The sequence below is a fragment of the Acomys minous genome, assembly GCF_964271855.1.
Source record: "Acomys minous genome assembly, chromosome: 5".
Taxonomy (NCBI): domain Eukaryota; kingdom Metazoa; phylum Chordata; class Mammalia; order Rodentia; family Muridae; genus Acomys; species Acomys minous.
This window is the reverse complement of record NC_140494.1, coordinates 38,253,778-38,266,382: the sequence shown is the minus strand read 5'-3', so window position 1 is coordinate 38,266,382 and position 12,605 is coordinate 38,253,778. Positions and strand designations below refer to the sequence as shown.

At 43.6% G+C, this 12,605-nt stretch overlaps 1 protein-coding gene across 1 annotated transcript in view; it reads left to right on the top strand.

Annotated features, from left to right (window-relative positions):
- The window catches only part of LOC311598056 (uncharacterized protein), a 39,421-nt gene that overhangs the window by 5,867 nt on the left and 20,949 nt on the right, over positions 1-12,605 (top strand). Inside the window, exons 2-3 of the mRNA XM_084782855.1 lie at positions 3,989-4,105; positions 4,192-4,287. Coding sequence (XP_084638981.1) covers positions 4,088-4,105; positions 4,192-4,287 — 114 coding nt within the window. The 5' untranslated portion in view covers positions 3,989-4,087. The remainder of the gene's footprint in view (positions 1-3,988; positions 4,106-4,191; positions 4,288-12,605) is intronic.

Here is a 12,605-nt window from a genome sequence, read left to right as displayed (position 1 = left end):
AACCTTTATAGTGCGCCTGTCCTATCAGAAACTGCCACATCGTCACTCCTGGTTGCTACATTCGGATCACGCCACCTCACGCTATGTCTTGTTCGAATCACGCCACCTTACGTCATGCCTTCAGGCATGCACATAAGGGGCTTGCTCACTGCATGCGCATACGGTTTACTCACTACGCATGCGCAAAAGGGTGCGCATTGCGCCGGGGAAGCTGCTATCTGTGGCTCTCCACACATATTCTATCTCCAGCCCAACTTTTCAGTGAGCTAAAACAGCATATGACAACTTGAAAAAAAAATACTATGTATTCAAAAGGCATTTGTTTCTCTGTAAGTTTGAACCGAGTCACTCATATATCTATAACTGGTTTCTGTGTTTTCAGATGTGCACACACAACTTGAAAGGCTTCATATGTATTTTTCCTCTTTTTTGCTCTTGTTGGTTTTGTTTGTTTGTTTGTTTAGTTAGTTGGTTTGTTTTGTTTTGGGGGATGTTGTTTGGTTGTTTGGATTTTTTTTTTTTTTGAAGCAGGGTTTCTCTGTGTAGCCTTGGCTGTCCTGTACTGGCTTTGTAGGCCAGGCTGACCTCTAACTCACAGAGATCTGCCTGCCTCTACCTCCGCGAGGGCTGGGACTAAAGGTGTGCGCCACCACGCCTGGCTGTATTTTTCCTCTTTTAAAGTTGTTTAAGATAATATATTGATTCTATGAGACAGGGATATATTGGCTCTGTGATGGATCAAGGTCTAGGCTTTAAGTTCATAAATACCTGTGGCCTAGAAAAGAGACATTTAAGCAAACAAACAAACAGGAAAAAATCCATAAAAACTAGACATCTAAACAACTCAGAAAGTTCTAGAAATAAAAGGCTTGGTGGAGCAGAAACCAAGGCTAACCTCAGCCACAGGGCAAAGGAGTCCCAGAAAACAAAGTATCTCACAGGAATAAAGCATACAGACCCACCATGGCTTTGGTCTCCAGTTTCTCACACAAACAGTGGGGCTCAAGGACTCTCCCCACAGAGAAAGAAGCTTCAACCCATTGTCCACAGTGAGCGTAAGTCCTGGACCTACAAGCTGCCTAGTCCCTTGTGATGCCTGTGGCTCTATCCCTGCCCACTCTGCAATCCCTGATCTGGTGGCACCACAGCAACCTGTGTTGTACAGTAGAGGAGGTCTTGGCACCACTCTGGCCTTATTGTGTGAGCATCAGTGAGATTCTATAGCCAAGGAGCCCTTGGGGAGTGTGCTTGGGAGTTGACTAGATTTAGGTTCCTGACAAGACAGTACAGGAGGCTTCCCTGCTGAGCATGAGTGAGTTGAAGAGGAACAGACATGGCTTTTCCAAAGACCACTATTACAACCCCAGAAGGAAGGTCGGCAGCACTAATGGAGCACGGACTGGAGATAGAGCAACACCACAGCTTCTAGTCCCCTTAAGTCCAAAGTGAGTGCTCAGACAGTCACCTGACTCCCTGTTCCACAATGAGGTGTCAGGGAAAGGTGCAAAAAGTAAAGCACAGTATAGATGAGACAGCACACATTAGGTGGTTTATGCAGCCAGTCATTCAGCATCCACAGAAATGACAGAAGACATGGACTTAACTGGAAATTGTTATCCATTCCTTCAGTCACCTTCTTTATTGTTAGAAGGAGAACCAGGCCAACAGTCCCTGTCAGGAATTTTTCCATTTACTAGAATCTTGATCAGACAAAAGTATCTTCCCCTACCTCCATGGAGGGCCAGAAGTACTAGTTGGCTTTTGGTGGCAGGAACTACTGTGGGCATCACTGGACCCTCTGGCCCTGATTTGATTGGGTTCATAAAGACAAACCCACAACTACTCATACCAGAGGTGGCCTGAACTCTCAAAAGTTTCTCTTCCACTGCGTGGAACAATCCAAACAGTGGCTCTTCCAGACGCTGCAGCTGAAGCTGCATGACAGCATTGTCTCAGCACAATGGGCTAGCTTGGGGAGCACAGGAGAAATCTCAGGACAGTTCAGTAACAGACCTCGCACTCTTGTGCGCATCTGGACGTTTGTATACTTTTCAACAGACCTAGGCATGAAGTCATTGTACAAGTCTAGCCTCACAGGTTTCCTTCATGTCACTTATGCCCATGTTAATGAAAGTCATCTTAAGAGTTCTTTTGTGAATGATAGAAGTTTTCTAAAATGTTTTCCTATCACATACTCAGCAATAAGGATTTTAAACACATGCCCTTTGAATGCATTTTAGGTTAAAACTGTCTGCAACTAGGACTACGTAGCAGAAATTATTTGGAGGGTGTTTGCTACACTCCGTTTGCTTCATAATAACTCTTTGGGGTTTCTACCCCACTTCAGACCATTCAGCCCCCAAATAAAAGACACAGAGACCTTTTAGATATATATAATAAACTGAAAGCGCTAGAGCTGGGCAGATATAAAACTTCTACACTATTTTGCTATTTCCCAGCTACACACCCCAATTTACTTGTCATAATTGTCCCTGCCTGGGCTGCTTCTGTTCCCTCAGGCCAGCCCTTGTGGCCATGTGTTCACAGTCCTTACTGCCCCATGGTGACTGCCTTCTCCCCAGCTTCCTCTCTTCTCCTCTCCTGGCCTCCAGGTCACTACCTTCAACCCCCCCCCTCAAGTCCTTCAACTGAAGCCCCTCCTACCTCTATTCTGCTCAGTATGGCTGACAGAAACTTTTTTTTTTAGGCAGTCAGAGAATACTGTTGAGCAAAGTTTACACAGAATCACTTGGTGTATGTGAGAATGTGTTCTTCTGAATCCAATCGAGATTTGGTGTGTGTGTGTGTGTGTGTGCTATTTAGTATCTGAATGCATGGCAGCACCAGACCATCCTCCAACAGGAGTATGTGCTTAATACCTCATCAGTAAGCTTTCCGGATTTTATGGATTCGAGATTTTTTTTAAACTTTGTCAGTTGATATTCTGTATTGTTATTTGTAAGTGTGCATTGACTCATTTTTCATACATACTCTATATATTTTGATGGGTGGATAAAACACATTGATAAGCATAAGGAGTGGGTAAGATAAAAATATCGATAAGTTCTGCTTCCTTGAATTTTCTCTTCATGGGTGAGCATGAGTGTTCTGTTTTCCTACCTTGTTTTTTTTTTTTAAATTGTATTAATTTATTCAGATTACAACACAATTGTTATCCCGTCACTTGTATCCATTTTCCTATCTTGTTCATGGTCTCTCTCCATTCAGTGCTCAATGGTTATTTAATCTTGTAAGTGAATGAGTCTTAGAAATAAGTAATTTTATTGCCAGGCCTGGGGGCCCACTGCATTCATACTAGCACTTGAGAGGCAGAGGTGGTAGATCTCTGAGTTCCAGGCCAGCCTCAGAGATATAGCAATTTCTAGGACACTGAGAGCTACCCAGAGAAACCCTGTCTCAAAAAACCAGTACCAAACAAGCAAAAGAAGAAATAGGTAATTTTAATATCTGTTCCTTTTTATATTTATTTATTTATTTAACCAATTTGCAGCCTGATCCCAGTCCCCAAACCAAAAAAGAAAAATGAAATTTTGATATCTATTCATTGGCACATATGTTGCTTCAGCAAACTTCTGTTATTCATAAGTGAACCTGAATTTTATTATTATAACTTAATATCTTTTGGGTATATATTTTCTAGTCATTAATATAAGACATAAAATACTGTCCCAAATCCTTAGGCTATATTATTTAATATTGGTGTGGGCAGTCAACTTGTTATGCAACATATCTTTAGTATTTCCAAAATATACTTGGGATAAAAATTGCATGTTTTGATGTTTGTTCTACTCACACAATCACAGTTAAAGTTCTCTTTTCCACGCGTGGCTACTTTATAATTTCCTGACTCTCTGGCCATATAACATCTATATTGCTTGGTGAGCTTATCTAGTAAAATGCTCTTACAACTTCCTTAGCTGTTTAGCTTTGAATAATATGCCATCTCTTCTGTGTTCTGTTTGGTTAGGCTCTGACCCCAGCAGAAGGATGGATTGTTTCCACCTGTTCTACTTGTGAATTATGCTTGGTGCATGTTGGTGTTGAAATATACAGTAGTTTCTCATTGATGCTTCAATATGTATGGGTAAATGTCTCCATTTTTAAAGATAAGCCTTATAAGTATAAAGATGTTACTTAACTTTTGTTCATATCTCAACTTTGCCTCAACAGCAACAACACCCAGCAAGGCCAGTGATTGTCAAGCAGTCCTTGTTCAACAACAAAGCACTCATACAGGACAGAAACCCTACAAGTGTGGACAATGTGGTAAGCCCCTTAGTTCTCGTAGAACCCTCTCTATACACCAGAGACTTCATACTGGAGAAAAACTCTACAAGTGTAAAGAGTGTCACAAGGCCTTTACTACTCGCTCATCACTTTTAATACACCAGAAGAATCATACTGGGGAAAAGACTTACAGATGTGAAGAATGTGGCAAATCATTTTACTACCCTTCGATGCTGAAGCAACATCAAAGAACTCATTCTGGAGAGAGACCCTACAAGTGTGAAAAATGTGGAAAATCCTTTTGCTATTCCTCATTCCTTAAGCAACATCAAAGAATTCATCATACAGAAAATCCCCACAACTATGAAGAATGGGGCAAAAAATTTTCTTGTACTCCACACCTTCAGGAGCATGAACAAATTCATCCTGGAGAGAAACCATACAGGTGTGAAGAGTGTCACAAAGCCTTCCGTTATTACTCAGCCCTTAGAATACACAAGACAATTCATACTGGAGAGAAACCCTACAAGTGTGAACAGTGTGGCAGATGTTTTTCATTTTCTTCATGCCTCAGAAGACATCAAAAAATTCACTCTGAAGACAATCCCTACAAGTGTACAGAGTGTGGCAAAAGGTTTTCCTGTTCTGCATACCTTCAAGAACATCAACCAGTTCATACTGGGCAGAAACTACACAAGTGTGCAGAGTGTGGCAGGTGTTTTGGCTCATCTTCGTCCCTTAGACGACATCAAACAACCCATTCTGAAGACAATCCCTACAAGTGTGCAGAGTGTGGCAAAAGGTTTTCCTATTCTTCTTACCTTCAAGAACATCAAAGAGTTCATGCTGGGAAAAAACCATACAAGTGTGAAGAGTGTGGCAGATGTTTTTGTTCATCTTCCTCCCTTCGACGACATCAAAGAAATCACTCAGAAGGCAGCGTCTACAAGTGTGCAGAATGTGCCATATGCTTTCCCACTTCTTTTAAACTTAGACGGCACCAAGCCATCCATTCTAAAGGCAAGCCCTACAAGTGTGAGGAATGTGGTAAAAGCTTTTCCCGTTCTTCAAAGCTTCGGCAACATCAAACGGTTCATACTGGAGAGAAACTATTCAAGTGTGAAGAGTGTCAAAAAGCCTTTCGCTATTGTTCATCCCTTTGGAGACACAAGACCATTCATACAAAATAGAAATCCTACCAGTGTGAACACTGTAGTAGATGCTGGAAGTGTGACAAAACCTAGTTAATCTCTATAGCTTTACGCAGCACATGACAGTTCATACTGGAGTGAAGGCCTGTGAAGTTTGTGAAATACTTCTTCAGCTCTTAAAACACATCTGTGCTGCCTAGTCTTTTTTTTGTTTTGTTTTGTTTTGTTTTGTTTTTTGAGACAGGGTTTCTCTGTGTGGTCTTGGCTGTCCTGGATTCACTTTGTTGACCAGGCTGGCCTCAAACTCACAGCGATCCTCCTGCCTCTGCCTCCCAAGTGCTGGGATTAAAGGCGTGAGCCACCACCGCCCAGCTGTGCTGCCTAGTCTTCTGCCAGCTTGACACCCAAACTAGAACTATCTAAAGGAGGGAGTTTCAGTTGAGAAAAAGCCTCAACAAGATCCAGCTCTAAAGCATTTTCTTAATTAGTGACTGATGGGAAGGCCCAGTCCACTGTGGCTGAGGCCATCCCTGGGCTTGTGGTCCTGGGTTGTGTAAGAAGGCAAGGTGAGCAAGCCATGGGGAGCAAGCATCCCTCCATGGCCTCTGCATCCTGCCTCCATTTTCCTGACCTGTATGAGCTCCTGTCCTGCCTTCCTTCAATGATGGATTACAATGTGGTAGTGGAAGCCAAACCCTTCCCTCCCCAACTTGTTTTGGTCTTAGTGTTTCTTAAAAGCAATAGGAACTTTACTTAATGTCAAATAATTCATTTTGACTACTAACTCCATGAATGTGTAGAGTAGGCTAAAACCTTTGCTAACAATTCAGACTTTATCCAATGCAAATGAATCCATATTGAAGCCTATTAAATTAATTGCTTTGGCATGTCAGCACAAACATAACTCCATTCTGACAAACGCTAAGAATGTCATCAAAGAACAGTAGAGACTTCCCTTTGCTGTAACTTCCCCACCAGAGTCTTCAAGTTGTGTGTTTGAATCTTGCATGGATTGGTGAGCTTCCTTCCTCTGTAACTATAAATTTCCTGGAACTGTTACCATGTTGTAACTTGTTCCTTTGGGTGCCCTGAAAATGAGCTTTGGAATGTGGTATTCTGTTGATTTTCCCAGTGGGATCACCCACGCTCCTGTAATAATTTATTCCGTGGGTGTGGAAAAATAGTTTAATAAACTCAAGTTTCTTTCCTAGTGTCATGGTCCACAATGGTTCTAACCCAGGCTGAATGGGCATTACTGTATGTCTCCCAGGAAAAGCTAACAGAACACACTTCCAGTCTTATTTGGTTCCAGAATAAAGATTCTCTTATTTCCTTTAAGTTTAGAACAGTGTTTCATTTCAGGATATTTGATCCCATTGTGAACCTCGAGATTGTGAACTATAAAAACTTATTTCTAGTTGTGGATTGGCTCAGCCCTAATACACACCTTTAATCCAAATATTTTGTTTATTGTAAATAGGTCATGGTGTGGCTCACCCCTAGCATACACTTTTAACCCAAGAGCTTTCTGTAAAGAGGAATAAATAAAGTTAATCCTAGGTTCAGACTTGGAGCACGTAACCAACTGATAGGGATTAAAGAGAAAGGAGGGACTTTGAGTTGAAGGGTATTGAAGAAGAAGAAGAAGAAGAAGAAGAAGAAGAAGAAGAAGAAGAAGAAGAAGAAGAAGAAGAAGAGGAGGAGGAGGAGGAGGAGGAGGAGGATGAAGAAGGCAAAGAAGAAGAAGAAGAAGAAGAAGAAGAAGAAGAAGAAGAAGAAGAAGAAGAAGATGAAGAAGAAGAAGATGAAGAAGAGGAGAAGCTTTAGGCTTTTCCCTCTGCCATGTGACTTGAGTAGGAAGGCTTTATTTTTTCTGGCACATTGGTTGAGCAGGAGGTTCAGCTGGGTGCTTTCTCTGCCCCTCTGAGCTAGCAGGCTTTCTTTAATCACAACATTGGAGTTTGCAGTGGGATCAAATCTCCTGCAACAATGCTTCTCCTACAACTTCAACTGTCCTGTCATAGAAACATGGCAGAATATTGAAATAAGGGCCCAAGCCACATGAGGTCACTCAGCAGAAGGATGTGTTTGATTCGTGCATACGTGATTGGCAATCGTGAACCATTGTAGGTGCAGTTCTTACTTTTCTATTGATATGGATCCTACAAAATCATTTGGAACTTGAGTTTTCTAATTTATGTAAACTGTCAATACAAGGATAATTAAAACCTAAAAGTTAACAGTAATTTATAAATGATTAAACATCTCTAAAGTACCCAAAGTGTGTTTCTTAGCCACGCAAAGTATTAATGAAATTTATTTAAAGGGACAAGATGGGAAGGAGAGGACAATATATATCTCTCCTTTTATAGTGTTCTGGATATGCTATGTAAGTACGTTCTAAAACATATACCTCAAAACAAGTTTGCCCTTTATTCATTTAATATCATAAAATTAAAAATACATTTAAAAAATCTGGCTTGAAAAAAAAACCTCAGGAATAAAATGGGCAAACATCACAATATTCTTAGATGGCAGGACATCCCTACCATTTCCCTTGGATTTAAACAGACCATATCAGAGTAAATCACATGCTAGTCACAGTACAGGATAAGGATGCCGGGGGAAAGAAGACCTGTTGATGCCTGCTGCTCCCGTCTCCCTCCAGCTTGCAGGCCAGATCTTTATGGAAGATGAATTACCCCTCATGTCTCACATGACAGTGGGATGATTCCCTTGCTGCACGGAGGAGTCTGGACCCACATCTTGATGTTCTCAAACCTCAACTTTTCTCCCTATAGCAAAGCCAGTTCCAGGACGACAGGTCAATGATGATAGTGTTTAGAGCCCCCAAGAAAAGTTTTAAGTAACATAAGACAGAGTTGGCCAAGAGGCCAGTCAGCCCAGCAGGCTGAGCTAGGGGCACTCATTTAAACACCAAGCTGCAGGTGCCATCCAGCGGACTGACCACACACAGGCAAGAAAACAGCACCTGCCTGAGGAGAAAGAACCCCGGTCTGTGAAAGTCCATCCAGGCCAGCCTGTCAGAGTCACCTTCCAGAAAGCGTTCCTATTGTACTCGTCAGAGTTCTTAGAGTCACAGGATCTACTGAATGAATCTCTCTGTATAAAGAAAGGTATTGGAATCTTTGACAGGCTGCAGTCCAGCTAATCCAGCAATGGCTGCCTGTGAATGGAAAGTCCGAGAATCTAGTAGTTGCTCAGTGACACAGGGCTGGGTGTTTCCGCTGGTGTTCTGTAAAAGCTGGAATCCGGGGAATGGATGTGCTGGCAAAGTGAGGGCAAGAGGTCCAAGAGTGAAGAAGCCCTTCCTTCTTCAGTGTCCTTGTATAGGCTTCCAGCAGAAGGTATGGCCCAGATTAAAGGCGTGCCTCAAGATCTGGGTTAAAGGCATATGGCCATCCAGATCAAAAGCGCCTGTCATTCCCACCCTAAGATCTGGATCAAAATTCTGTATCTTCAGCCTCAGGATCTGGATCAAAGCCATGTTTTCTTCCTGCCTCAAGATGCAGATCACAGGTCACAGGTGTGCTCTCCGTTTCTGTACTGTAGTGCATCCCAGATATAGTCAAATTGATAATGGAGAATCGCATCCCAGATATAGTCAAGTCGCTAATGAAGAATCTCTGTCTCTGTCTCTGTCTCTGTCTCTGTCTCCCTCCCTCCCTCCCTCCCTCCCTCCCTCTCTCTCTGTCTCTCTGTCTCTCTCTGTCTCTGCCCCTCCCTCCCTCCCTCCCTCCCCCCCTCCTCTCTCTCTCTCTCTCTCTCTCTCTCTCTCTCTCTCTCTCTCTCTCTCTCTCTCTCTCTCTCTCTCTCTCTCTCTCTCTCTCTCTCTTCTCTGGGCCAGTTTCCTAGCAACATTATGGACTGTGGGTGGAAAGGCTGGCTCCTCTCTGCAGCTCTCCTGTAGGCCTATTTCTTAACCTTTGCCCTGGGTGACCCTGAACTCTAATTTTAGTTCTTTTGCTATCTCAGCATCGTGATTTTACAGTACAACTGAGTCAACGAAATTTCCCCCCAGGGGTAACTGAGATTAAAATCAGAACATATGGAACAGAAAGGTGTTGTATGCCTACTATTTCTGTCACAGGCTCAATCGCATTCATAAGTCTTCTGTTGTGGATCTGTAGGTAAAAAGGAGCCTGACTGCCCCTAGCTGCACTGCGGACTAGGCTTCCCCCTCCCATACTCTACTGAGGGTCGTCAGGGACAAATCCAGGAACAATAAAACTCGCCCATCCTGGGTTCCCGGAATTCTTTCGCACAGACTTCTGGGAAATGTAGTCTTGCCACTGTGCGTCCACGAGGACTCTTCCAGGAAATCACTATCAGACTTCTTCCTCAAAGTTGGGCTGGAGTCCTGTCCTGCTGTGCTTTCCTGTCGCGTCTCTGACATGGAGGTCGGTTCAGGGAGCAGCTCAGCCTGTTGCACTGTGCGGGGTGCGGGGTGCAGGGTGAGGTGTGCGGGTTAGGTCAAGAAGGGCTGGGCTGGGCGGGAGGGCGGAAAAAACTGCTTGGAGGTGCTGTGCTGTAGTGGCTGGGACACGTGAGATGGCAGGTCAGGGCTGTGGGCAGGGGCAATATGATTGTGCCTTAATGAGGGTTTCCTCAGAAGCTCCATGCAGCCCGAGTCCACCTTGGGCTTCTGGGAACCAGAACTGCCTGGTAGTGGGGGACAGATGACAGTGCAAGGTCCAGCATTGCTAGCGAATGGTGGTCAGCTGACTACCTGATCCTGAGGAGGTGCAGGGAGTTCACTGAACTGCTTTGCTGGGAAGCATGCTTCAGTAGCTGCCCCATTCTCACATGGATGCTGTCAGATTCCTCAGTACCTTCAGGGCACATGGGCTTTCTGTCCCTCCCGTGTTCTGTAGCTGGATTTTTATAACGGCCTTGTCCCGTTGATTGTGTTAATTTTCTCTGCTAGTTGAGAATTTTCAGAGGAAATATCTGAGGGACAACAGGTCGCATGTGGGAAACTCTGGAACTCAGCAGACAGAGCTGCCAGAATCAGCATCTATAGAAAATCCTTGCCTGAGGGAGAGAGCGCCCCTGCAGTGGACACAGGTGGACCCTGTACAAAGCCCAGCGGGAAGTGGGGAAGCTGATACCCAGCTTCACTTTGAAGGCTGGATTTTCTTAAACCTTTGAAAGGTCCCCCACCTCGAACTTAGGGCTGAGTAAGTGTTTAAAAAAAATAAATAAACCGTCAGGATGTCTGCTTGACCCACAACGCTTTTGGGTCTTGATCTGGCCTTGAAATTGTTAAGCTGGACCATGATGAGGGGCCCTAGAAGCAGGTGAACAGCTCACATGGCCTTTAATCTGGGCCGTACCTTCTGCTGGAGGTCTGTGTAAGAAAACCGGAAGAAGGAAGGGTTCCTTCACCTGCCTGCTCTTCCTTAGCCAGCATCTCATCGGTGCCTACTTCTTTGGGATTTCAGCTTACACAGTGGACCAGCTGAAACACTCAGCCTCATAGGATTGAGTAACTACTAGATTCTTGGACTTTCCATTTAGACCTGCCCATTGCTGGGTTAGTTGGATTGCAGCCTGTAAGTCATTCAAACAGTATAGATATTCATTCAATAAGTTCTACGACTCTAGGGACCCCTGACTAATACAGATGGGTCAGACAGAGTGCCAGTCTCTACTTTTTATTGGATACACTCCAGTTACCGGTGCTTTACAAAGACTCAGAAACACTATATTGACTATTAAAATCCAGAAATACACCTGGACATCTAATGTACATAGCTAAGTATGTGGTGTTTATTTGAAAACTAAAATTCTCATATAATCTATTTTCCAAAAAAATACATTACATTTGGTTTTTCATGTTTTTCACATTTTATTCCATTTTCTGAGTCACATAGTTGCAAGACATGGTGGCTTAAGGCAAAAATTAATGATTGTTTCATGCCAGTATTATGTGAGTAAAGCCCTAGGACAAAGACGTAGAAGTTGCTGCTTCGTGGTGTGTGGTGTGAGTATTTTAGGCACTATGTTATGCAATCTTCAGATAGGCTGGTTTTGAGTGGAGGGTCACTGTTGTTTGGAAGCTGATCAGGAATCCATTCCTCTCTTTGCATCTCGTGTTGACTTCCCACCAGTGTCCTGCCAGTCTTCACTTTTGTCTGCCTTCTCTGAAAAGATGTCTCTGAGGGGCAATGACAATGAAAGACCCTCCTCACGGAGTGTCCTTCGTCAGGGAGACCCTCCCCAAGAACCAGCGAAACCAAAGTCCGGTTGCAAACGCAAGAGGCTTTATTGAATACACGGGTACCCGGGCGACTCAGTCTATCGGATGACTGGCGCGCCGAGTGAAGGGGAGGAGACCCTTTTATAGGGTGGAAAGCAGGAAGCAGAGTTACAGAGGCGAGAGGCATAGTTACAGGGTCTTGATTGGCTAATTTAATGCGGCTAGATTTAGCTCTGGTTAGGGCTTTGGAATCAGGAAATGGTTGGGCTATTTTTACCAGTAGCCTACTCACAGATCATACATCCTGTTTTCCTTCCCTGAACCGTTTGTGCAGGCCTTGTGAAATGGTGGGTGACCACGAGTCTTGTGACATCTGCGAGCCTTGTGACATGGTGGTATTTTTCCAGTCTGACTAGGCCTTTCAGGTGACCTCCCTGAACCATTGTACAAGCCTTACAAAATAGCAACCATTGTACAAGCCTTACAAAATAGCATTACACAAGCCTTAAACTATTTGACTAAACAACATTTAGAAATGGGGTCTTTCAACAGGAGATGCAAGAGTTTTTGTTTTTTGGGTTTGTTTGTTTGTTTTGGTTTTTCAAGGCAGGATTTCTTTGTTTAGCCTTGGTTGGTTTGGACTTGCTTTGTAAACCAGGCTGGCCTCCAGCTCACAGAGATCTGCTTACCTCTGCCTGTCGAGTGCTGGGATTAAAGGAGTGTGCTACCATGCAGGGCTGCAAGAGTTCTTAATGCATCCACTCTGTCCGTTCTGTTACTTTAGGCTTGCCTCTGGGTCCAGCCTCCATTCAAGTAAAGTACAGATATCCACCTCCCAATTATAGTCAGAATATGCAGGAATTTTTAATGAATGACAGTGTGCCTGCCTCAGGGCAAACATTTGCATTTCTTCCCCATAAGAAGTGATATTTGCTAGTCTCTAATTCCTTTGAAACGTTTTGCAGCTAATTGTATTGGCTAAA